At 33.2% G+C, this 25,989-nt stretch overlaps 1 protein-coding gene across 1 annotated transcript in view; it reads left to right on the forward strand.

Annotated features, from left to right (window-relative positions):
• Positions 1–488: 488 nt before the first annotated feature.
• The window catches only part of LOC127731842 (NAD(+) hydrolase sarm1-like), a 38,392-nt gene continuing 12,891 nt past the window's right edge, over positions 489–25,989 (forward strand). The window contains exons 1-5 of the mRNA XM_052240691.1: positions 489–600; positions 19,215–20,500; positions 21,198–21,374; positions 23,640–23,764; positions 24,091–24,326. Coding sequence (XP_052096651.1) covers positions 19,229–20,500; positions 21,198–21,374; positions 23,640–23,764; positions 24,091–24,326 — 1,810 coding nt within the window. The 5' untranslated portion in view covers positions 489–600; positions 19,215–19,228. The remainder of the gene's footprint in view (positions 601–19,214; positions 20,501–21,197; positions 21,375–23,639; positions 23,765–24,090; positions 24,327–25,989) is intronic.

The following is a 25,989-nucleotide window of genomic DNA, read 5'->3' on the forward strand; positions in this document are numbered from 1 at the left end:
AAAATATACAGAATAGAGAATAATTAGCAAACTGAATAAAGAAAATGACCTAAACAATAAAGAATACAGAAATAAAGGATCCCCATCCAGATCCTCATTAACAGTTAGGTTTTTAATTTTTTTTTCGATACAACTTCAATTCACCCAATTTTCTTTGGTCTCTCATTATTATGCCATGATTATGTGCTTAACACTCTAGCATTTCATTTTGCAATAAGTGCAAGGAGTGATAAAAATTAATGCATGCAGCTTCCTCACATTACTTCCTCCATTTTTAACAACTGCTACCCTTGAAATTTAAATAAAAAAATTAGATCACTCAAATGTTTGCGTTATATCGTAAAGGTTCGCGTTGTAAGTAAACGCTGACATAGGCAGAAACATAAAACAAGTTTGCATGGCGCTAATACGTTTTCGTACAAAACAGTATTAAAGTTGATCTTTTGTTATTGGTTCAATAAACATATATTGCATTGCATTGATTGGTATTGTATTACATACTAGATACCCGTATGTTGAAATGACTTGTCGACAATCGGTAATGTTTATAAAGGAAACGAAAATGGAAATTATTTTTAACCAATAGGACTATTTTTAAAGGTAATTTTAGTTAGTTCTGTTAAATACATATATAGTTCGGTATTTTTTTCTCTTACTTTTCATTATTCAAACAGTAATTTAAGTATCGTAAAATCTATATTTGTGTGTTACATTAAATGACCTTTATGAGAAAAAAATATTATTGTAGATTTTCGTGAACATGGGCGTATCAGGGATGCACTGATCTTATGTAAAAAAATATGTGTTTTTAGTTCATTTCTTTTTTAAAATTTTTGACCGCCTGTTTTTTTTTAATCTACTCCTTTGTATCCTCCTCCCGTTATGAAAGTCCTGGATCTGCCACTGGTGAAAGATATCATATGTTACACGTATATAAAGTCCTGGATCTGCCACTGGTGAAAGATATCATATGTTGCACGTATATACAGTCCTGGATCTACCATTGGTGAATGATATCATATGTTACACGTATATAAAGTCCTGGATCTACCACTGGTGAAAGATATCATATGTTACACGTATATAAAGTCCTGGATCTACCACTTGTGAAAGATATCATATGTTACAAGTATATAAAGTCCTGGATCTGCCACTGGTGAAAGATATCACATGTTACACGTATATAAAGTCCTGGATCTACCACTGGTGAAATATATCATATGTTACACGTCTATATGTCCTGGATCTGCCACTGGTGAAAAATATCACATGTTACACGTATATATGCCCCCTTTGATGACCTCATTCTGAAATATAAGAAGACAACTTTTCAATTATAACTATTTTACCAAGTTATTAAATTCAATTCATAGTAAACCAAATAGAAAAGCTTGACTTCATAATACAAATTTTCTAAGCCTTGTAAGATGCACTCATTTATTAGTTTAAAATAAACTTGTTGTTGTGTTACATATTTGTTTTTCGTTCATTTTTTTGTAGATTAATCAGACCGTTAGTTTTCTCGATTGAATTGTTTTACATTTGTGATTTCGGGGCCTTTTATAGCTGACTATGCGGTATTGGCTTTGCTCATTGTTGAAGACCGTACGGTGACCTATAGCTGTTAATTTCTGTGTCATTTTGTCTCTTGTGGAGAGTTGTCTCATTGGCAATAATACCACATCTTCTTTTTGTCGAGCCTTCTACTTTAGTCGAAAAAGCGAGACATAGCGATCCTACATTCCGTCGTCGTCGTCGTCGGCGGCGGCGGCGTCCAAAAATATTCACTCTGTGGTTAAAGTTTTTGAAATTTGAATAACTTTCTTAAACTATCCTGTATTTCTACCAAACTTGGACAGAAGCTTGTTTATGATCATACGATAGCATCCAGAAGTAAATTTTGTAAAAATAAAATTCCATTTTTCCGTATTTTACTCATAAATGGACTTAGTTTCACTCTGTGGTTAAAGTTTTTAAAATTTTAATAACTTTCTTTAACTATCCTGGGTTTGTACCAAACTTGGACAGAAGCTTCTTTATGATCATAAGATAGTATCCAGTAGTAAATTTTGTAAAAAAATAAATCCATTTTTTCCTTTTTTTTACTTTTAAATGGACTTAGATTTTTTGCCAGGAAACAACACATTCGCTCTGTGGTTAAAGTTTTTAAAAATTTAATAACTTTCTTATACTATTTTGGATTTGTGCCAAACTTGGACAGAAGCTTCTATATGATCAAAAGCTAGTATCTAGAAGGAAATTTAAAAAAAAAATAAATCCTTTTTTTCCGTATTTTACTTTTAAATGGACTTAAATTTTCTGCCAAGAAACAACACATTCACTCTGTGGTTAAACTTTTTAAAATTTTAATAACTTTCTTATACTATTTTGGATTTGTACCAAACTTGGACAGAAGCTTGTTTATGATCAAATGCTAGTATCTAGAAGGGAATTTTGTTTTCTTCCAGTTAACATTACATTCAGTCTGCAGTTAAAGTTTTTAAACATTTATTAGATTCATAAACTATCCTGGATTTTTACCAAACTTGGACAAAAGCTTCTTACAATCAAAAGATAGTATCAAGAGGAATATTTTTATTGATTTATTTCCTCATTTTTGTTGAGCCTGCGATTAACAGAAAAAGTAGGCGAGACACTGGGTTCCGCGGAACCCTTACGAATTTTTTATATTATAAACAAGTCTTACAGGTTTTTCAATCGCCTTTGTTTATCGCTCCGTAACTAGCAGTGCTCTTTCAATGGGTAGCTAACAAAGATAAATCTATTTAAAGGCCCATCTAACAAAGACTACAATAGAATACAATACAATACAATATTTTTATTTTTCTAAATTAAAGGGCCCACTAAGAGCATAACATTAATAACAACATGACATAAACATTACAGAGTGATTAAAGAAACATAAAATAATAGTTCAAATGCATGAGGAAAGGGTCAGTGGTCAAGGGGAGATAATTTTGCTATCTATTAGAGTTTTAACTAATTTTCTGATTTTCTAAGTTGCAGGCCTTTGTCAAGGTATGCACATAAAATAGATAAAAAACTGCTATCTTCATTACTCATGATTCATGTAAAAAGATCATTTCTGTTTAAATTAACTAAACTGGGGTATTTTTTGATATAATCAGTCATATCTCTTCTGAGGTTATTGTAAAGAGGGCATTCCAGAAGAAAGTGCATTTCATTTTCAATAGAATTTGAATTACAATATAAACATATCCTCTCATGTCGAGGAAATATTTCATATTTACCACATACATTGATAAATCGTTCATGTCTGCCAGTTTCTATTTTTAAACAGTGATTGCTGAGTTTGTATTCTGTTAACAAATGTTTTTGGGGGTGCTTTAAATCTTAATAATTTTCATAGTCAAATGACCTCTTGAATGAAAAATAAGTGTCCAGTTTGCCTTGATTCTGTAAATAAAAATCTCGCATTTTCTCCCAATCATTTTGAAAATTTAATTTGAGCTGTTTTTTTAGGAAATTTTTAAATTTATTTTTGCATAAATTTTTACATATATTTAGGTCAATACCCAATTTTTCGCTGTAGAAAATAATATAAGAGAGCCATGACTTATTGGAGCTAGTTGGAGCTTTACTCTCAATCATTTTTAACTCAGCATAAGCACTTTTCAATAAATCATTTGGGGAATTCTCTAGTCTATGCCAATACATAAACATATATGTTAGCAAATTTATATAAAGAAGATATCTACCCAGTTCAGACAGGACTGCTACATTTGTGCACATCTTTGTAATACCAATAATATACTTGCAAAATTTTAAATTTAGCCTCTCAAACTCCCAATCTTTAAATATGTCATAAAGGGATAATTTTTTCCTTTTCGGAGTAATGTTAATAACACACCAATTTTCACAACCATACGTAACAATTGGCTGTATACAATGATCAAATAAATGCAAAAGAGTTTTAATTGGAGGATTTGATGATTTCAAATCTTTATAAAGTTTAAAACTGCCCTTTTGACCTTTTTGGAATAATTGTTTCCCTGGCTTCATTAAAGTTTCCAGTATTTTGGATGACTATGCCAAGATATTTGTATTGTTTAACACATTCGATAGAATTATTTCCTACATTGAAATCGTCATTAAGGAGTCTACCACTCCTATTGAATATAATAATCTTTGTTTTCTTCACATTTATTTCCATACACCAATCTTTGCAGAATGTGCACAAAGTATCAAGTCTCTTCTGAAGCCCTTCTTTTGAGTCAGATATTAATACAAGATCATCAGCATATAGTAGACATGGTATCTTTTCATTATCTAAATTGACAGTATCATAATTGTTTGACAATATATCTGGCAAATCATTAATAAATAGTTTTAAAAATGTGGGACTCAAAACGTCACCTTGTCGTACACCAACATTATATCTAAAAAAATCAGTTATTTTGTCTTCTACTTTGACACACACTTTGTCATTACTATACATAGATTTCAATATGTTATAAAAAATACCATTATTTGTATGTTGTAATAATTTGTATTATATACCAATATAAATAACCATATCAAAGGCCTTGCGAAAATCTACAAAGCATACATATAATTTACCTTTGCCTCTTTTAACATATTTTTCTATGAGACTCTTTAGTACAAAAGTGTGATCCGAAGTGCGTGCTTTCTTAGAAAAACCAATTTGAGTTTTATTTATGATATTATTATCAGATAGAAATTTATCAAGTCTGTTATACAGAATGGTATTGAAAAGTTTGCCAAGACCATTATTGATGGCAATACCTCTGTAATTTTCAGGGTTCTGTTGGTTATCAGATTTGAATATAGGAGTAATGTAACTCTCAGACCATTTGCTGGGATAAATGCCAGATAGAAGTATGGCATTAAAAAGTTTAAGTAAGCAATCTTGCATATAACTCTGTGAAACTTTTAACATTTAATTTGTAATAGTGTCTAAACCTGGACTTTTCCCAGATTTTAATTGCCTCAGGGCTTTTTGAAGTTCACCAGGGGTAATTTTAAAGTCAATTTCACTGAATCCAAAGTTTTTATTTTCTAATAGTTCAAGTTTACTCTTTATCTCTTTTATCCTTGACTTTATATGTTCAAAACATGTAAATTTACCGTTGCTATTACCACACATACGCCCATTCAAGATACGTAATTGATTACCTATACAAAATTCTAGCAAGTTTTTCCCTTTGGAATCTGTTATTAAATCTTTACTGACCCTTTCATCTGCAAAACAGTCTATATCATAATTTTCATCAAATATAGGAACATGGGAGGTGCTGTCACCATCAATATAGTCTTTTTCTGAGCCAGTTCTGGCATTAAGATCCCCTACTAGCAGGATGTCCCCCATAGACCCAAAACTATCAGTTATATCCTTTTCTTCATTCTCCAATAGGTCTGTTTGGCTTTTGGGGGCATAGTATATCAAGCACAGATATATATCTTTGTTTAAATTGAAAAATTCTCTCTTCAATTTTAGCCATTGGTATTTTGAGGTCCCATTATTCAAAAAATTCACACCATTACGAATTTCTTTGCGTATACTTCCTTATTCATTGTACACGCAAATGTACCATTGATTATACCATTTGAATGATCCAGTCAGGTGGCCTAGACGTAAATTATTTTCCTGAATGTGACCTACCGAATTAGACTTATTACCGGGTTTGTACTTACATGAGCAACACGACGGGTGACACATGTCAAGCAGGATTACCCTTATGGAGCACCTGAGATCACCCCCAGTTTTTGGTGGGGTTCGTGTTGCTCAGTCTTTAGTTTTCTATGTTGTGTTTTGTGTACTATTAATTTTCTATTTAGGGATCAACGACACTTGACCCGAGAATCTGCGACACTTGAACTATTGACGTCAAACAACAATCACTTTTCCTTTGTGGCGTCAGACATTTTCTATTGTGACGTAAAATTTTACCGGAACCTAAGACTATGTGATGTCGAGTAATGACGACAAAAAGCGATAACAGTAAAGGTGTATTTATTAAGAGCGGAATTTTTTTAACGATTATTTGTTAAAAAATCATATAAATCGTGAAAAACGATGAGAAACTGTTTTGACGATCAAAGTGCAGCGTACGCCCTCCACGTACCCTTGGATGAAACGGTATGACTGTAACTTGTGACCTGTCTGACTTATAATCTTATCATAAAGAAAAAATTCCTGAAACAAGTCCTGAAACGAGTTGTATATTATGCGTAATAGATATTTGTTCCCGCCGCCTGTCAAAGTATGTTTCCTGTTACGATTGTGAAAGAAATGGTAAGAATAGACGGTTTTTGTCAAACATACTCAAAGATATATCCAATATGTAGTCAATACACAAAGAAGTATGTTAAAATAAGACGTGCATGTTGAAATGTTGGTCCCAGTTGTTCCTAGTTCCAAACAACAGTGAAACACAGGGGCTTGTTTTAATAGTGGGTCAGACGAGGTTTTACTGTAAATGGCGGTCGCTACATGTATCCTATATAAGATACCACTTAATATAGGATAGCGACTACCACTTTAATCGTCTATATATAGGCCTAGATAGCGACCGCCATTGTCATCACCTGACCCACTAAACAAGCCCCTGTGAGTGAAATATTCACATTTGATAGTTATAGAATAACTAATCGAAGAATTCAAATAGAGAAAAATATTCAACGAGTGACCGAACAACACATTAATTCACGAATGCGCGTAGCGCATGAGTTAATTATCAGTGTTGTTCGGTCACGAGTTGAATATTTTTCGATATTTGAATTCTTTGATTAGTTATTCTTTTTATTACATTGGCAAATGGCTTTTTTTACTGAAATTAATGTAGAAAATGTAAGGAACTATGTCTTTTTTCTACGCATTCACAATTTGTTTTGATCCGACGTTATCGACGTCTTGACAACGCCTATTGTTGTATGACGTCAGAGAGTGAAATAACCACGTTTATTTCACATGTGAAATTATCGGTTTTTATTTGACTGGGAAATCAATGTAATTCAATGCTACCAATGTAATAATCATAATTAACTAGTATACATACCTGTCAACCTCTGAAACTGAAAATGCAGGTCATGATCTGCATTGAAGAAGAAAATCTCAGGTCATAACGAGTATGAACTTTTTCGGTCCAATTTTAGTATTGAGAGTTTTTTTTATATACGATAACATATGCATGTAGCCTAAACCATCAATATAGTCTAAATAAACTCATCATAGATACCAGGATTGAAATTTTATATTTACGCTAGACGCACATTTCGTCTACATCAGTGACGCTCGAATAAAAAAATGTTAAAAAGGCCAAATAAAGTACGAAGTTGAGGAGCATATAGGACCAAAAATTCCTAAAAGTTTTCCAAATACAGCTAAGGTAACCTTTACAAACTTACTTTTTAGCTTGAATTTCTTCCTCTAATTCATCAGCATACATTTTCATCGCTGGTCTCTTTTTAGGAGGAGATTTCAATAAAACTTCTAATTCTTTCTCTATTGATATTGCTTCCTGATTAACGTGTTTGTCCTCAAATAATCGTTTATCAGATCTCATGGAATCATGATAATCATTATCATCAACATCCTCCTCAGAACTTGCCCCTAATTCTCTTTCATCCATATCCTGCAGTGGTTTGATATTCCCTAGCCTTTCCTCTACTGTCTTCTGATCAGTCACAGATATACCTGTTGTTAGTCAGGAATATTTATAAAATGCAAAAATAACATTTATAATACATGATATATATATATATATAGATTCTACCACTGCATCGAGTGTGATACGATATTTATCCACTCGAGACAGTTAAATTTTCAAATTTAAAACGCGAGGCTCGCCGAGCGTTTTAAATATTTAAAATTTAACTGTCGAGAGTGGATAAATATCGTATTACACGAGATTTGGTGGTGGAATCTGTTTCTCTAATGATTGTCAAACAATATGCAGGCAAACTTATTCCGTCTTTTCGAATGATCTGTAAAAAGATGTGTTCTTTCTATGTGACGTCATCAGGCATGGTCGCCTTTTTTCATGCCGTCGCAATAGGAAATTCAGAGGAAAGCAAGTAAATTCGACGTCATAATCGGATTTTAACCAATGAAGCACTGAGATCAAACGAACCACACGTTGATTAAATTTTTTTATACAATGGGTACAGAAAGGGATAAATTGACGAAGAATTAGAGAAATATATATGTTTTCCACAAGAATGTCAACTACTTATTCCTTTTCTCGATATGCATCATAAAATACAATTGTGTTGGTATTAAATAAGGTTGCCACCATGCCTCATTTTTAACTTAAAATTCTAAAATGGGAGTTAAAAAATTATTAATGAAGGTCCAAGGAAGGAAAAGAAGAATTATATGAAAGATTCTTGTAAGGCCTGTCCAAGGATGTTATTTGCCTTTTATATTGCATTTGTTTTGATGTGTATGATGTAATAATACTTAGTCTGTTTGACTGTGTTGATAAAAGTGTGGTAGGCCAAACATCCAGATGCAACAGGAGTGGGGGTGTACAGTACATCCAATTTAAAAGAAATTTCAATTACTGGTACAACCAATTTAACCATGTCAATCATTAAAGAAGAGAAATGATTTTTGTACTTTTAAAGGTTGCCATAGTGGATTCTATTCAAGTTTTGCTTTGTTCTAACTCCCACTGTTTACAGATGGATTGATATTGTTTAACACTACTTGTAGCACTCTTGGCTATATCGTGGCAGCAAGTTTTGCTTATTTGTTCTAACTCCCCACTGTTTACAGATGGATTGATATTGTTTAATACTACTTTTAGCACACTTGGCTATATCGTGGCAGCAAGTTTTGCTCCTTTGTTCAAACTCCCACTGTTTCCAGATGAATTGATATTGTTTAACACTACTTTTAGCACATTTGGCTATATCGTGATAGCCAGTTTTGCTCCTTTGTTCTAACTCCCACTGTTTACAGATGGATTGATATTGTTTAACACTACTTTTAGCACACTTGGCTATATCGTGGCACCAAGTTTTGCTCCTTTGTTCTAACTCCCACTGTTTCCAGATAAATTGATATTGTTTAACACTACTTTTAGCACATTTGGCTATATCGTGATAGCAAGTTTTGCTCCTTTGTTCTAACTCTCACTGTTTCCAGATGGATTGATATTGTTTAACACTACTTTGAGCACATTTGGCTATATCGTGATAGCAAGTTTTGCTCATTTGTTCTAACTCCCATTGTTTACAGATGAATTGATATTGTTTAACACTACCTTTAGCACACTTGGCTATATCGTGGCAGCAAGTTTTGCTCCTTTGTTCTTACTCCCACTGTTTCCAGATGGATTGATATTGTTTAACACTACTTTTAGCACATTTGGCTATATCGTGATAGCAAGTTTTGCTCATTTGTTCTAACTCCCACTGTTTCCAGATGGATTGATATTTTTTAACACTACTTTTAGCACACTTGGCTATATCGTGGCAGCAAGTTTTGCTCCTTTGTTCTAACTCTCACTGTTTCCAGATGGATTGATATTGTTTAACACTACTTTTAGCACACTTGGCTATATCGTGATAGCAAGTTTTGCTCCTTTGTTCTAACTCCCACTGTTTCCAGATGGATTGATATTGTTTAACACTACTTTTAGCACTCTTGGCTATATTTTGATAGCAAGTTTTGCTCCTTTGTTCTAACTCCCACTGTTTCCAGATGGATTGATATTGTTTAACACTACTTTTAGCACTTTTGGCTATATCGTGGCAGCAAGTTTTGTTCCTTTGTTCTAACTCCCACTGTTTCCAGATGGATTGATATTGCTTAACACTACTTTTAGCACATTTGACTATATCGTGATAGCAAGTTTTGCTCCTTTGTTCTAACTCTCACTGTTTCCAGATGGATTGATATTGTTTAACACTACTTTTAGCACATTTGGCTATATCGTGATAGCAAGTTTTGCTCATTTGTTCTAACTCCCACTGTTTCCAGGTGGATTGATATTGTTTAACACTACTTTTAGCACTCTTGGCTATATCGTGGCAGCAAGTTTTGCTCCTTTGTTCTTACTCCCACTGTTTACAGATAGATTGATATTGTTTAACACTACTTTTAGCACACTTGGCTATATTGTAGCAGCAAGTTTTGCTTCTTTGATCTAACTCCCACTGTTTACATATGGATTGATATTGTTTAACACTACTTTTAGCACACTTGGCTATATTGTAGCAGCAAGTTTTGCTCCTTTGTTCTAACTCCCACTGTTTACAGATGGATTGATATTGTTTAACACTACTTTTAGCACACTTGGCTATATTGTAGCAGCAAGTTTTGCTCCTTTGTTCTAACTCCCACTGTTTCCAGATGGATTGATATTGTTTAACACTACTTTTAGCACACTTTGCTATATTGTAGCAGCAAGTTTTGCTCCTTTGTTCTAACTCCCACTGTTTACAGATGGATTGATATTGTTTAACACTACTTTTAGCACACTTGGCTATATCGTGGCAGCAATTTTTTACTGCTGGAGGAGATAACTAGTGAACTTAGGCAGGAAAACTAGCAATCCTAGTCAACTAAGATGAGGGTGGAACTGCCTAATCCACAACCTCAGTGTTGACAGGCTAGTAATACTGTAAAGGAACTACTTCGACCACTTGTGTTCTTTCTTTAAGACATAATTTGGCAAGGTAACTTTTCTGTCAGATGCAATGATGGTTGCTTAACTAGTGGAAGACAAGTTAAATTCATATCATTTTAGTCAGAGGAGAACTTTGATTGAATAGTGTTTGATTTACACAGCATCAGTGCAAAAAGGTTTTATCACAGCAAGAGAACTTTAAATTATTTAACCACATGTTGACTAATATCCCGAAAATTCAAATCAAATTTATAGGATTTGCAAATTTACATATCAGATATCAACCCGTGTGTATTTTAGACCAAATATCTTAAAATCTAGTTTTCTAAAAAGTTTCCCATAATTACCAAAATCAGTTTCTGCAGTGTCTAGTTTCAGATAATCTCCAAATATATCAACATCATCATAAGTGTTTGCATCTTTCTTGGCCCTCACAGCTTCTCTGGCCTCTTTGATTTCATCTTTATACTGTGTGGCCTTTAACCTACGTTTTCTGTAAATATAATATACATGTATAATCATTATTAGATAACAGCTGCCATATATAATAATACACAAAGGATGAATGGATTGTTGTTTAAAATCCAGTGGCGAATATTTCATGTTGTCGGTTCCGGAAGGTGTTTATTTGATATGCTTTATACTAGACCGACAAGCTGTGCTAAATTTATAATGTGGTAGTTCACAAGGTAACAGTCCACAGGAAAACATATAAACCAACCTGACACAATATTTTGACTCCAAGCCGACAAGAAATTGCACTCCTAAATGCTCCATAAATACTTCATGCTGAGCAGAGAAGTGGCTAATACAATTTTCCAGTCTTTGGGTTGACATAGAGAGAGAGTATAGACCCATGACTTTCACGGAGGGGAGCAAGCTTTGATATCACCAAGGCCGTTCACAAAGAAGGATGCCTGTTGTCCAGTGGTTGTAGTTGTCTTCATGTTTAGTTTGTATTCTGTTTTGTCATCTTGACTTAAATGTTCATGAATTATCAAAGATCTTTACTAGACACAAAAACATGAAGGGTGTCTCTAGTGGAGGCTCATGATCACATTAGGATTTGATGGGGCTTGTGTTGCTCAATTAGAACAACAAGTTGTACACAATGTCATTCAAAGTATACCTCCACTGGTAAATGTAAATTCAGAAATGTTTGCATACATTTAAAACTGCTGTTATTTAGGAGATAACTGTATTGTATTTTAAGCTCCGACGGCATCAATTGGTGAGTTGATGGTCGCAAATTAAGTTTACTGGCGACGCATTAGCGGAGACAGTAAACAGGTATTTGCGACCATCAAATCAACAAATAATACAATCAGATTCTGCATTTCGCATTAATAGAAATATTGCAAAAATTTCAGAATTTATAGTATTTGAAATTGAAGAAAAATTTAATGCTCAGTGTGTATAATTTGGAAAAAGTCAAACGAAAGCCCTGCAGATCTATAAACCATCTTGTAAATATCAATGGTAAGAAAATAGTAATTTACTTTGAACTACTAATGATTCCTTTCATACCTGTAAGAATATAATGTATACAGATTATTATCAATTTGTCAGTTTTACCTTAATTCATTACATTTTGTTCGTCTATTTAACATGTATAAATTGATTTGAAACTCAAATACCTGTTTTTAACTGAGATGATCATTAAAGACTGAGCAATATATATAAGTGATACAAAAATATAATGATTGAAAAAAGCTTCACAAAACGTTTTATACAGTTACCTATAATTGCTTACATCCACCGTATTTGAACTTTGGTGGATAGTTGTCTCATTGTCAATCATACCACATCTCCTTATTTATATGAACACCATTATTTACAGTCATTTCCATTAATGTTAAGGTAAACAATAAGAGTTTGAAATAAATTTTAATCCCAGAGTTGAAAGTCAGTCATAGTTTCTAGGTTTATAATAAATGGAGAATGTGTCCCCATGGACACAGATGATGCCCCCGCTTGCATACAACATTATAAAGGGACATAACTCAAGAACAATAAAAGTGACGCTACCCAAACTTGTACTTGATCTGAGTTTTGTGGTAATACGTATTGTGTATAGGTTTCATAATGTTTGGTTGGGTCAAACTTAAGTTACAGAACGGAAACTAAATATTTTGCAATTTTTCCATTTATAAAGGGGCATAACTCGATAATGATTAAAGTGACGCCACCAAAATTCAACTTGATCTATGTTTTGTGGTAACAAGCATTGTGTATAAGTTTCATAACATTTGGATGAGGCAACTAAAGTTAGGGAACGGAAACTAAAAATTTTGCATTTTTTTCCATTTATAAAAGGGCATAACTCGAGAATGGTTAAAGTGACCCCACAAAAAATTCAAACTTCATCTTTATTTTGTGTTAATAAGCATTGTGTATAAGTTTCATAACATTTGGTTGAGGCAAACTTAAGTTAGAGAACGGAAACTAAATATTTAGCAATTTTTCCATTTATAAAGGGGCATAACTCTATAATGGTTTAAGTGACGCCACCAAATTCAAACTTAATCTGTGTTTTGTGGTAATAAGCATTGTGTATAAGTTTCATAACATTTAGTTGAGGCAAACTAAAGTTAGAGAACGGAAACTAAAAATTTTGTAATTTTTCCATTGATAAAGGGGCATAACTGTAGAACGGTTAAAGTGACGCCACTAAAATTCAAACTTGATCTGTGTTTTGTGGTAATAAGTATTGTGTATAGGTTTCGTAATGTTTGGTTGGGTCAAACTAAAGTTACAGAACGGAAACTTAAAATTTTGCAATTTTTCGGTTTATAAAGGGGCATAACTCGATAATGATTAAAGTGACGCCACCAAAATTCAACTTGATCTGTGTTTTGTGGTAAAAAGCATTGTGTATAAGATTCATAACATTTGGATGAGGTAACTTATGTTAGAGAACGGAAACTAAAAATTTTGCATTTTTTTCCTTTTATAAAAGGGCATAACTCGAGAATGGTTTAAGTGACCCCACCAAAATTCAAACTTGATCTTTATTTTGTGATAATAAGCATTGTGTATAAGTTTCATAACATTTGGTTGAGGCAAACTTAAGTAAAAGAACGGAAACTTAATATTTTGCAATTTTTCAATTTATAAAGGGGCATAACTCTAGAACGGTTTAAGTGACGCCACCAAAATTCAAATTAATCTGTGTTTTGTGGTAATAAGCATTGTGTATAAATGTCATAACATTTGGTTGAGGCAAACTTAAAATTTTGTAATTTTTCCATTGATAAAGGGGCATAACTTTAGAACGGTTAAAGTGACGCCACTAAAATTCAAACGTGATCTGCGTTTTATGGTAATAAGCATTGTGTATAAGTCATAACATTTGATTGAGGCAAACTTAAGTTCGAGAAAAGAAACTTAAAATTTTGTAATTTTTCCATTTTAAATATAAAGGGGCATAACTCTAGAATGGTTAGAGTGACGTTACCAAAATTCAATCTCGATCTGTACTTTGTGCTAATAAGCATTGTGCATAAGTTTCATAACATTTGGTTGAGGCAAACTCAAGTTAGAGAACGGAAACCAATTTTTGAAACGTACGGAAGTACGTACGTACAGACGGACAAGGGTAAAACTTAATGCATCCTCTGCTGCAGCGGGGGCATAATAAAATGTTTATTTTGAGCACTTTTTCAAGTGTTACAATAGAAAAGAAATACCAGTATTGTGTTTACACAATTGGGATCATCAGTTGGGGAATTGAAGGTACCAAATGCAGTTTTAAATTTTTCCTACTGGTCTGTAGTGGAAAATGATTCATTATGTTAAAAGGAAATAAGACACTGTGTTATCATCAGGACAGATATTTCAATGTTTAAAGAAAAAGGGACACAAGATTTTTTTTTATATTGTAAGTGTTGATGATAAAACATCAAAGTACAAACACATCATTACTAAGTTGATAAAAACTTAACCAATTTAAAGGCAAAAATGACCTAAGATGGATTTGGCTATTTATTGGGGTATTTTTTGTCATAAAACTCTTCAACTGTTTCAGTACATGTGTACTTATACATCCTTGGCTTTCAAATGTTTGGCTTTGAGCGTTCCTGATGAAGGTAAATCCTGAAAAAGCGCAAAGGACGCATGAAATTATTTAACTTGTTGTTTTCATTTTAAAAGTGAAATGGATTAATCTGTGGATAAAAGTCAATCAATGATTTTATATTTAAGCATTACGCAACAAAGTCCACTCATAATTTTTTTTTTCAAACAGATAATTACAAACTCCAGGGTGAGGAGACAAGACATAAAAATAAAATCAGTATGTTAAACCTTGTAATGTACCACTTACCATTAAAATTAGGATTCCCATATTTCACATAATTTTTCACTCCTCTTCTCTGCACCAGGAAGTTTTTTATCAGCTGCGAAAAGAAAATTTTAACAACTGTATACATCTTTTCCTACTTTTATTCCCTAGAACCATTCATTCGGTTTAATAAGAGTTACTTCCCATTATTGTCAGTGTTCTCATTCTATAACATTAGTTCAACATTTTATAAATCTTTTTAATGCCTTGATACAGTAAATTCAGACTTTGTTGTCCCTTTTTTGCTTTCTGTTTTGTCTTTAGATGATGTATCCATTTCCTGTTCAAATCAAAATGGTTACATTCATGTGTACAAGTCTATTTCAAAGGTGTATTTTCTACTTGGATAAATGAAGAACCTATAGTGTGAAGGCTCACAATTTTTTTAACTATACTTCGTAGTAAGCTTTCAATCCCATACATTGTATTTGATTTAGCATGTTTTCTATAAACCTCTTTTTGGCTTCATTTTTTGTAACTATGGCCTTAACCTTTAAGTCAATAAGATCTATTCATTAAATGAGACCATATATCTAAGTTTCCATTCCCATACAAGTCTTTAAGCATCCAGAAACCACTTTCCTGCACAAATAGTGTTTTAGTTTTTAGTAACTTTGACCTTGATCTTTGCAGAATTGACCTTAAAATTAAAAGGGATCTTCCTCTCATTATGTGTGACGATTTATCAAATGAGGATGCGCTGAAAAACCTTCATCACTTATGCTCAAGACATAAACTCTGAGGTTCATCTATAGATCTGATGCTCAAGACATATACTGCCTGAGGTAAATCTGAGGTTCATCTATAGATTTGATGCTCAAGACATAAACTGCCTGAGGTAAATCTGAGGTTCATCTATAGATTTGATGCTCTAGACATACACTGCCTGAGGTAAATCTGAGGTTCACCTATAGATCTGATGCTAAAGACATAAACTGCCTGAGGTAAATCTGAGGTTTATCTATAGATCTGATGCTCAAGACATAAACTGCCTGAGGTAGATCTGAGGTTCACCTATCATGCCTATAGATCTGATGCTCAAGACATAAACTGCCTGAGGTAAATCTGAGGTTCATCTATAGATCTGATGCTCAAGACATAAACTGCCTGAGGTAAATCTGAAGTTCACCTATAGATCTGATGCTTAAGACATAAACTGTCTGAGGTAAATATGAGGTTCACCTATAGATCTGATGCTCAAGACATAAACTGCCTGAGGTAAATTTGAGGTTAATCTATAGATCTGATGCTCAAGACATAAACTGCCTGAGGTAAATCTGAGGTTCACCTATAGCTATCATGCCTATAGATCTGATGCTCAAGACATAAACTGCCTGAGGTAAATATGAGGTTCATCTATAGATCTGATGCTCAAGACATAAACTGCCTGAGGTAAATCTGAGATTCACCTATAGATCTGATGCTCAAGACATAAACTGCCTGAGGTAAATCTGAGGTTCACCTACAGATCTGATGCTCAAGACATAAACTGCCTGAAGTAAATCTAAGGTTCATCTATAGATCTGATGCTCAAGACATAAACTGCCTGAGGTAAATCTGAGGTTCACCTATAGATCTGAGGTATATATCTGAGGTTCACCTATAGATCTGATGCTCAAGACATAAACTGCCTGAGGTAAATCTGAGGTTCACCTATAGATCTGATGCTCAAGACATAAACTGCCTGTAGTAAATCTTAGGTTCATCTATAGATCTGATGCTCAAGACATAAACTGCCTGAAGTATATCTGAGGTTCACCTATAGATCTGAGGTAAATCTGAGGTTCACCTATAGATCTGAGGTAAATCTGAGGTTTACCTTTAGATCTGAGGTAAATTTGAGGTTCACCTATAGATCTGAGGTAAATCTGAGGTTTACCTATAGAGCTTAGGTTTACCTATAGATCTGAGGTAAATCTGAGGTTTACCTATAGATCTGAGGTAAATCTGAGGTTCACCTATAGATCTGAGGTAAATCTGAGGTTCAAAAAAAATATTAAACCAGGGTTTTTGATATCACAAACTAGTCTAAACATTTACTAAATTTTATCATCGGTACAAGGACATCATTCGTAAATATAAATCAACATGCAGACATCTTATACGTTCAGGTATTTCACATCCAATATTTTATGGTAATATTCTTTACAAAGCACAAAAATGTCGGCATTCACCTCAAAAGCTAACCAAACGATACTGTTGTCAAGTCATTAAGGAGTGTATATTTTGGTATTTATATTGATTCACTCATAGGGTCTTTGCATCGGAAATAAACACATTTATTCTAAAACCAGTTGTTTGCATGATACGGGTTATGTTCTTCTCATATATTTTATGATGGTATGATACTAAACCCCTAACGGAAGGGATTGTACTTGATTTTCATATGAAGAAGACATAATCTTTTAATCAGTTTAATTGAGGTCTGGAGCTGGCATGTCAGTAACTGCTAGTAGTCCTTTGTTCATTTATGTATCATTGTCATTTTGCTTAATTTCTTTTGTTACCTATTTTGACATCGGACTCGGACTTCTCTTTTAAACTGAGTTTTACTGTGCGTATTGCTATTTGTTTCTTTATTCTACATTGTCTAGAGGTATAGGGGAGGGTTGAGATCTCACAAAACATGTTTAACCCCGCCGCATTTTTGCGCCTGTCCCAAGTCAGGAGCCTCTGGCCTTTGTTAGTCTAGTGTGTTTTTTAATTTTAGTTCATTTATATGTTTTGGAGTTTAGTGTGACGTCCATTTTCACTGAACTAGAACACAATTTAAGTTAGGGGCCAGCTGAGGACCACCTTCGGGTGTGGGATTTTCTCGCTGCAGTGATGAAGATGATGAACTAGAAGATTGTGACTTTTTCTTTGTCTTTTTTTTTGACTTGTGATTTCTGTTTAGATGATTTAAGTGCCGGTGGTTTGGGTATTTCATCCTTCTTTTTATCATCAGATTGCTCACTGGTATCACCTAATAGATCAAGTTTGAATTTTGGTAGCGTCACTTTAACCGTTCTAGAGTTATGCCACTTTACAAATGGAAAAATTGCTGAATTTTCAGTTTCCGTTCTCTAACTTAATTTTGCCTCTTCCAAATGTAATGAAACTTATACACAATGCTTATTACTACAAAACACAGATCAATTTTGAATTTTGGTGGTGTCACTTTAACTGTTCTAAGAGTTACGCCCCTTTACAAATGGAAAAATCGCTGAACTTTTTCGTTTCCGTTCTCTAAGTTAAGTTGCCTCAACCAAATGTTATGAAACTTATACACAATACTTATTACCACAAAACTCAGATCAAGTACAAATTTGGGTAGCGTCACATATAATTTTCTTCAGTTATATCCCTTTATAACTTGATATGATATGCAAGCGGGGGAATCATCTGTGTCCCATGGACACATTCCCCATTTATTTATGGCTGCCCTACATGCCCTATAAACACATAAAAAAAATCATAGCTCGGATTTTAACAAAACTTGATATTTACTAAATGCATATATCATATATATATCCCAAATTTTTTCATGGTGTCAAAATTTTGAAAATTGAAACCCTTTTAAATGTATTACTTTGTTTATGTCACTTATAATTATTTTTTGTTGTGCCTCACACAAAAATATGCAAACGTGGCCCTTCCTGATATTGTCAGTTTTCTAGTTTGTTTACTGTAAATTCAGAAAGTTTTGCAATGTTTTTTATTATTGAGAAAATTACATCAGAACAGTTTTGTTCACAAACATAAAAGCTTGCATTTTAAATTTTGATAGCATACTTAAGTTCCAAGATTGTCTGTTATACAGTTTCTAATTTTATTTTACACACATAAGTCATTTGAAAACGTCAAAAATATTTGCAATGTTTGGATCGATACTAAAGTGTCTGTATGAAAATGTCAACATATGGGCGATGTCGCCTCACGGCTAAGGTTTTCATCAGGGTGAAGGGTCAAACTATATCAGCATAGTTGACTTCTCTAAGTGGAAATCTAATGGAATATTTACATTTACTTGATTTCCCTGTGTAGGAAAATAGGCATGTGCATAGACAATTGTCACGTGATACAACTTTTTCAATCTCCACATTGAACCAACGACTATCCTGGAACTCTCCTAATAGGATGCAGCATTTCCTAAATGGCCATAGTTAATTTTGTATTTGTGTCCTTTATTAAACAATCGCAATAATGAATGGAAGCAAAAATTTCTCAATTTATAGTATGTTATTTTTTAGATTAAATCTTCATTATGGAGAAGGTCGAAGGCAAAGGGACTGTAAGAATGGTTCAATCAGAGGCTAAGTTCTCTGGGCTTCCAACTGATCCATATAAAGCTCTAGAAATATCACAATCGGCCAGAACACTTCTCCATGATATAGAGGATGATGAGGAAATGACGGAGAAAGATCATGAGTCACCACATCATAATGTATCCGAATGTTCTAAAGTTTACTTGGATCTGGCGCAAGCAGAACATTCAGATCAACGTCTTGTCAACAACATGGATCAGGATCATCTTTTTAAGAACGGAAATGAAAAATGTATATTTTTATCAGGAAATGAAGATTTAAACAATTACACATTGAAAAACTCAGAATCTGAAGATCCGCATACAACAGAAAATACTGATTGGTCCTCCAGTCTACAACATCTTACTAGTCAACTTAAGGTCAAAATTGAGGTCATCAAACAATGTACTGGTGATTCTCATATTCAAGCATTACATGACATAAGTTTATTAGTGGAACAAGCTTGGGTCATGCCAACCAAGGATGTAGCACATAGTTTATGTGACACTCTTCGTGAGGAACAAGCTCTAGACATTCTGATAGGAAACTGTGCCTCTCAAAACAAAGAACTGATGATAGCTTCAGGAAGATTACTTGAAAACATTTTAATAACAAGAAATAGACAGAGAGTAGTACACTATGGACTAGAAATACTGGTTAAAATGGCTGTTGATACAAAGGGGGAGTTTGATATGGCTCGGTTTTGTACTGGAATATTGGAGAGTCTCTTCAAAATTTCAGAAGAAATTTGTAGAAAGTTGACTGTCCTGGGGGGACTAGATGTTTTACTTTATTGGTGTAGAAGTAATGATCGTCTGACATTACGTCATTGTGCAATTGGTTTGTCAAATATGGCTTTGTATTGTGGCCCTGAAAACCAAGAAGAGATGGCAAAACACAAAGTCCCAGAATGGCTCTTTCCTCTAGCATTTAATGATGATGATAGTGTAAGATACTATGCCTGCTTAGCAATTTCTGTACTGGTTGCAAATAAAGAAATTGAATCTGCTGTTTTACAATCTGGTACCCTAGATCTTGTTCTTCCATTTATTGCTAGTCACTCTCCAAGTGAATTTGGGAGGATGGACCTGTCTCATCGTCACGGTAGATCCAAGGAATGGTCGAAACGTCTGGTTCCCTTATTATCCAGTAAAAGGGAGGAATCTGAAGCATTAGCAGCATTTCATTTTGCAATGGAGGCAGGAATCAAATCTCTTCAGAAAAATACAAAAGTAAGTTATACGTTGGTACATCATGTATATATGAGCTGTGTCGGATAGAAATCCACCTTATGCAAGTGCACATATATATTATGTACATGTATACATTGTTAGACTTTTATTGATTTAGGAACATTCAAATACGAAATAAAAGATGAATTTTGGTCTGTTTTGTAGGGTTCTTACATCAACTAAATTTTCAAACAGTTACAGACTTTGCATAGAGATTTTGTCAACTTGAAATAGGTTAACAGATGTATTGTTATTCATTTGCATAAGGTTGATTTCTATCTGACGCAGCTCATATGTTATTTTAAGGAATAAATTGGGCAACATATTGTTGGTGTTTTGACATTTTAAGTACAATGTACTGTAAATCAACTTAAACATGTTTTATTCCAGAGCTATTTATTTAAGTGACTTGAGCTAGTAGAAAAACAAGGCGAACATAAATAGTCACGAATATGTCAAACTTGGATCTTCTTTTATATCAGTCTGTTATAAAAAGCAAACATTTCATCATTTCATCTTAAGAAAAAAGTCTTAGAAAATTTGTACATTGTGGAACATTTAAAATCACGAAATCCACAGAATTTGCTACCCCACCAATAAGAACATGAATACTTAATCCACAGTAACATAAGTAATTCATTGTTCCAATTTTGAATTTTAATTATTATGAACCATTGATTTTAAATAATTTTTTCAGATATTTTATGAAATAGGAGCTATAAGTCCATTAAAAAGGTTAGCTAGTAGTCAAAATGCTACAACATCAAAATTAGCTTGTGAAGCTCTAAGAATTATTGGAGAGAATCTTCCGCACAAACTGACAGCACAAGTTCCGGTGTGGACAGTTGAAGATGTGAAATTCTGGGTATCACAGGTTGGTTTATAACTCCAGCACATATATGACATAGAGGTTAATGTATTCAACGACAGAAATTATGGGGTTGTTTTTATTAATGCAAAAATGTGATAATATCAGGTTCGCAATAATCAAAACTCCCATTCCTATTGTCAGTAGTGATTTTCCTTCATTAATCAATGATTTGCAATAATAATTAAACGCACACTTTAATTTCTGAATTTACAGTGTTAGTATCAGAGAACATAATTATGAAATCATAATAACACTTTCATGATTATAACTACATGAACTATACTAAATGGGATGGAAGAAAAATTGTGAAGGAACTTGTTTTGTAGAACAAACTGTCAGTCTTTCGAATAAGGTGATGAATTTTTATTTAAAACATCAAACACTTTTAGTTTATTTGTTGGTTATCTTCCTTTAATGTTAATCATGTACATGCTGATTGAACCAAAAGTTGTAGCGGAGGGGGCATTAAGTTTTACCCTTGTCCGTCCATACATCCGTACGTCCCAAAGTTGGTTTCCGTTCTCTAACTTTAGTTTGCCTCAACCAAATGTTATGAAACTTTATCACAATGCTTATAACTAAAACACACAGATCAAGTTTGAATTTTGGTGGCATCACTTTAACCATTTTAGAGTTATTCCGCTTTACAAATTAACAATTGCTGAATTTTTCGTTTCCGTTCTCTAACTTTAGTTTGCCTGCAACCAAATGTTATGAAACTTATACACGATGCTTATAACCACAAAACACAGATCAAATTTGAATTTTGGTGGCGTCACTTTAACCGTTCTAGAGTTATGCCCCTTTACAAATTGAAATATTGCTGAATTTTTCGTTTCTGTTCTCTAACTTAAGTTAGCTTCAACCAAATGTTATGAAACTTATACACAATGCTTATTACCACAAAATACAGATCAAGTTGGAATTTTGGTGGTGTCCTTTTAACCGTTCTAGAGTTATGCCCCTTTACTAATGGAAAAATTGCTGAATTTTTTGTTTCCGTTCTCTAACTTAAGTTTACCTCAACCAAATGTTATGAAACTTATACACAATACTTGTTACCACAAAACCCAGATCAAGGTCGAATTTGGGTAGTGCCACTTTTACCGTTCTTCAGTTTTGTCCCTCTATAACTTTATATGATATGCAAGCGGGGGCATAATCTGTGTCCCATGGACACATTCCCCATTTATTTATGACATACAGTTAAAAAATCTGAGATTTTATTCTTATGCATACATGTAACATTATAATTTAAACTGTGACTGAATTTAGAAATAATTTTAACTACATGTTTTCATATGATTTCATTGCAACAAATATATGCTCAATATTTAGTTTTACTTCGTTTTATAAATTCTTATTTTCACTTTGACTGATAAATGTTTTTAAACAATTATATGTATTTCAAATATTGTTAGCCATTTTCTTATTTAACTACCAGTATATCAGTAATTATTTGATTCTTTTATGTTGACAGTGTACATTTTCGTAGTACTTTTCAAAAGTAAATATTAAATTTCACTCTTCACAAAGAACTGGCAAAATAACAAATTCACTATATTGCTGGTGCCAGCAAAATAGCATATTTTCTTTTTTGCTGGAGCAAATATAATGACATCGATTCCGGATAATTACGATATGATGAATCTTTTTGAAGAACATCATGATGGCCTTATAGACGAAAAAATACTAAGTTGACGCATTCTGCTCAACTTCTTTGCACAGGTACAAGACGAGATTTTTTAAATATTTGTATATATAATGAATAGTGTTTTCAGTATATATACATATATTAACAAAACCTCGTCTTGTATCTGTGCAAAGAAGTTGGACCAAAAGTCAGAATTCTTTCAGGTTGGACAGACTGTATCTGTCGGTCAATTAACAAACAATTTTAGAAAAAAAATGAGTTCAATTTACTGCTAAAATCAATCCAGCTTTTGTTGTAATAAAACACTCTTACAAATGTGCTCAGGACGCAACATAAACGATTGTAAATGCTTTTGAGCTTTTGAGTTAATGACGGCAAGGGGGCAGACAATGTGTAACGAAAGAGAAGAAAAGAAGCTTTCCCCAGTAGGCAGACATGGTGTATGATTCATGTTCATTTACATGATTTATAAATGAATCCGCCCCGGCACTATGTCTACTTTTATTATACACATCGCAACAAAGTTGCGTAGGGTATAATGTTTTTGACCCGTCCGTCTGTCCTGTTCTTTTTGTTAATATCAAATTTATTAACACTTAAATTTTAATCTACAGAATGGATTTGAGGAATTTGCTGTTAATTTTGAGAGATGTAAAGGAGATGGTGACCTGCTGTTAACATTAACAGAAGGGGACTTGTCAGGCAGTCTGCATATGAAATGTAGAATAGCACACAAAAGGTATATTATTGTTTCATTAGCAGACATGACAGAAAATGCCCACTTATTTATTAGGTGTTATTCGTATTAACAAATAATGGCCACGTATTAATAAGGTATTATTCACATTAACAGAAAATGGTTACAAAAAATAAAGAGGAAATTAAAAATCAGTCCAGGAACACTACGTTGTTATATATTATTGGGATAAAAAAAAACACAGTCCTGAACAAGTTAAAAAAAAATACAATTGGTTTGAATTTTGTCAAGTGTGTGTAGGGATTTTGTGTCATTAGCTATTTATAAACAATTTTTGTTTGAAAAAAGTCTGTACTATATTTTGACAGATTCATGAGAGAATTAAAAAGACTCAAAATAACAGCAGACTATGCGTCTTCAGATCCGACCAAACTGGATGATTTTTTGATGGAGTTAGGGTCAGAGTTCAGTCAATACACATACTCCATGTTACAGGCCGGTGTAGATATGCTTTATCTACCGTACCTCACCGAAGAGCAGCTCACCAATGATTGTGGTATCTCTAGTGGTATACATAGGAGTAAAATATTACAGAAAATAAGAGGTATGGCAATAGGGCTTTATACGTCTTGATGATACAAGGGTCAAAGTTGAACTATTTAATTTTTACCTTTTATTACAAAGAATGCAGGTTAATGCATGCATGGAACAACTGTCTTGTAAATAAATTAAGAAATACAGATTTAATGAATTTTCCCCACATTAATGACTCTTTCAACAAATTATTATTACAAAATGTACAACAAAGATCACTTTTCCCTTTCTACTATATTGTGGATAACTTTTTTTTCTCATTTATATCAGTTGTCATTGTTGGAGAAGAATGTGCTATTTCGAGGGTACTTAATTCTTTGGTGTCATTATTGCTGCAATAAAAGTAACCATTTTTTTTATTTCGTTGAGTAGTTCAATTTGTGGTTTCTATCCATGAAGACCAAGAAAATGTGTAATCCACAAATATTAAGGACTCTATGTTATATCAATTTCACAGGGTTGCACAGCCAGTAAGTTACTGGGCAAAGACTTTGGAATACTTTTTGGCAATCTTCCTTTTAGGGCTGTTCCAAAATTTATTGGGTGACGGATGGGGGGCACTCAGATTAATTGAATGTTGGTGGATGCATTTTTCTAAGAATTATGAAAGAATTAGTAAAATGAAATTTTTATCCTGCATCACCAAAGGGGAAAGAAAATCTAGTAAAGGCTAACCTCCGTCAGTCCGTTCATCAGTCCTTCCAAAAGACCTTGGGTAGAAAAGTTTTCTTGGTTTCTATCAAGGGGAATGTTTTAATATTTGGTCTGCAGCTTCGTAATGTTTAATTGTAGTGAGTAAGCAATTCTAAGATGACGACCTATTATCGCCAACCAGTATAATCAAAGTATATCTACCTTTAGCGCAAACGCATTAATGCACAAAATTGGCTGTTCCGCTTTACGCCCCCTTTAAACGACATACTTTCTATTCGATTACAAACAAAAATGAAATTAATTTGTAAAATATTGTTAATCAATAAATTGATGGGGACTTCATTATTATTTTGTTATATTTGGTATGGATGTACAAAACGTCTGTAGAACGTGAAAGCAACAACATAGTCAGCTTTGAATGTGTAAAAACAATGATTTATACTGCAACTAGTTGTGTTTATTTCCTAAATATAGTAATACCTATAGTTTGTGCAATGTCAATTTCATCATGGAACACTTTTTCCACAATCAGGGGTTTATTAAGGGATGAAAATAAGTTTGAAATTTGTGTTACAATTTAAATAGCTATCAAAGGATTTATTTAAGTTGAAGTATAAGAACAATAGTAGGTCAATGTCATAAAAATATATATTTTTTTGTATTCGGCACAAAACTGTGAAGGGCTCGGTAAAACCTCCCCAGTTTCTCAGCCTCATACAAAAAAAAACTATATTTTTCTGACATTGACCTAATATTGTAACATTAAAAAGGATTTACAAGTTCATTTATTATTATACTGCATAAATTGACTGACTAGAATTATTAAAATTGTTAACAAATATCAATAACGATAAAAACATTATATTCCAGTATTCTACTATGCAAATCAAAGGAAAATAATTATTTGGTTGCAGCAAGACCAATATTCGGCGAATTTTTCAACAAAGTTTGACGTACTCTGTTCAAATAATAAACATTATGAGACTAGTCAACAATTGAATAAAATAAAAATCAGGGCG

The sequence above is a fragment of the Mytilus californianus genome, unplaced genomic scaffold (genome assembly GCF_021869535.1).
Source record: "Mytilus californianus isolate M0D057914Y unplaced genomic scaffold, xbMytCali1.0.p SCAF_21, whole genome shotgun sequence".
NCBI classification, from domain to species: domain Eukaryota; kingdom Metazoa; phylum Mollusca; class Bivalvia; order Mytilida; family Mytilidae; genus Mytilus; species Mytilus californianus.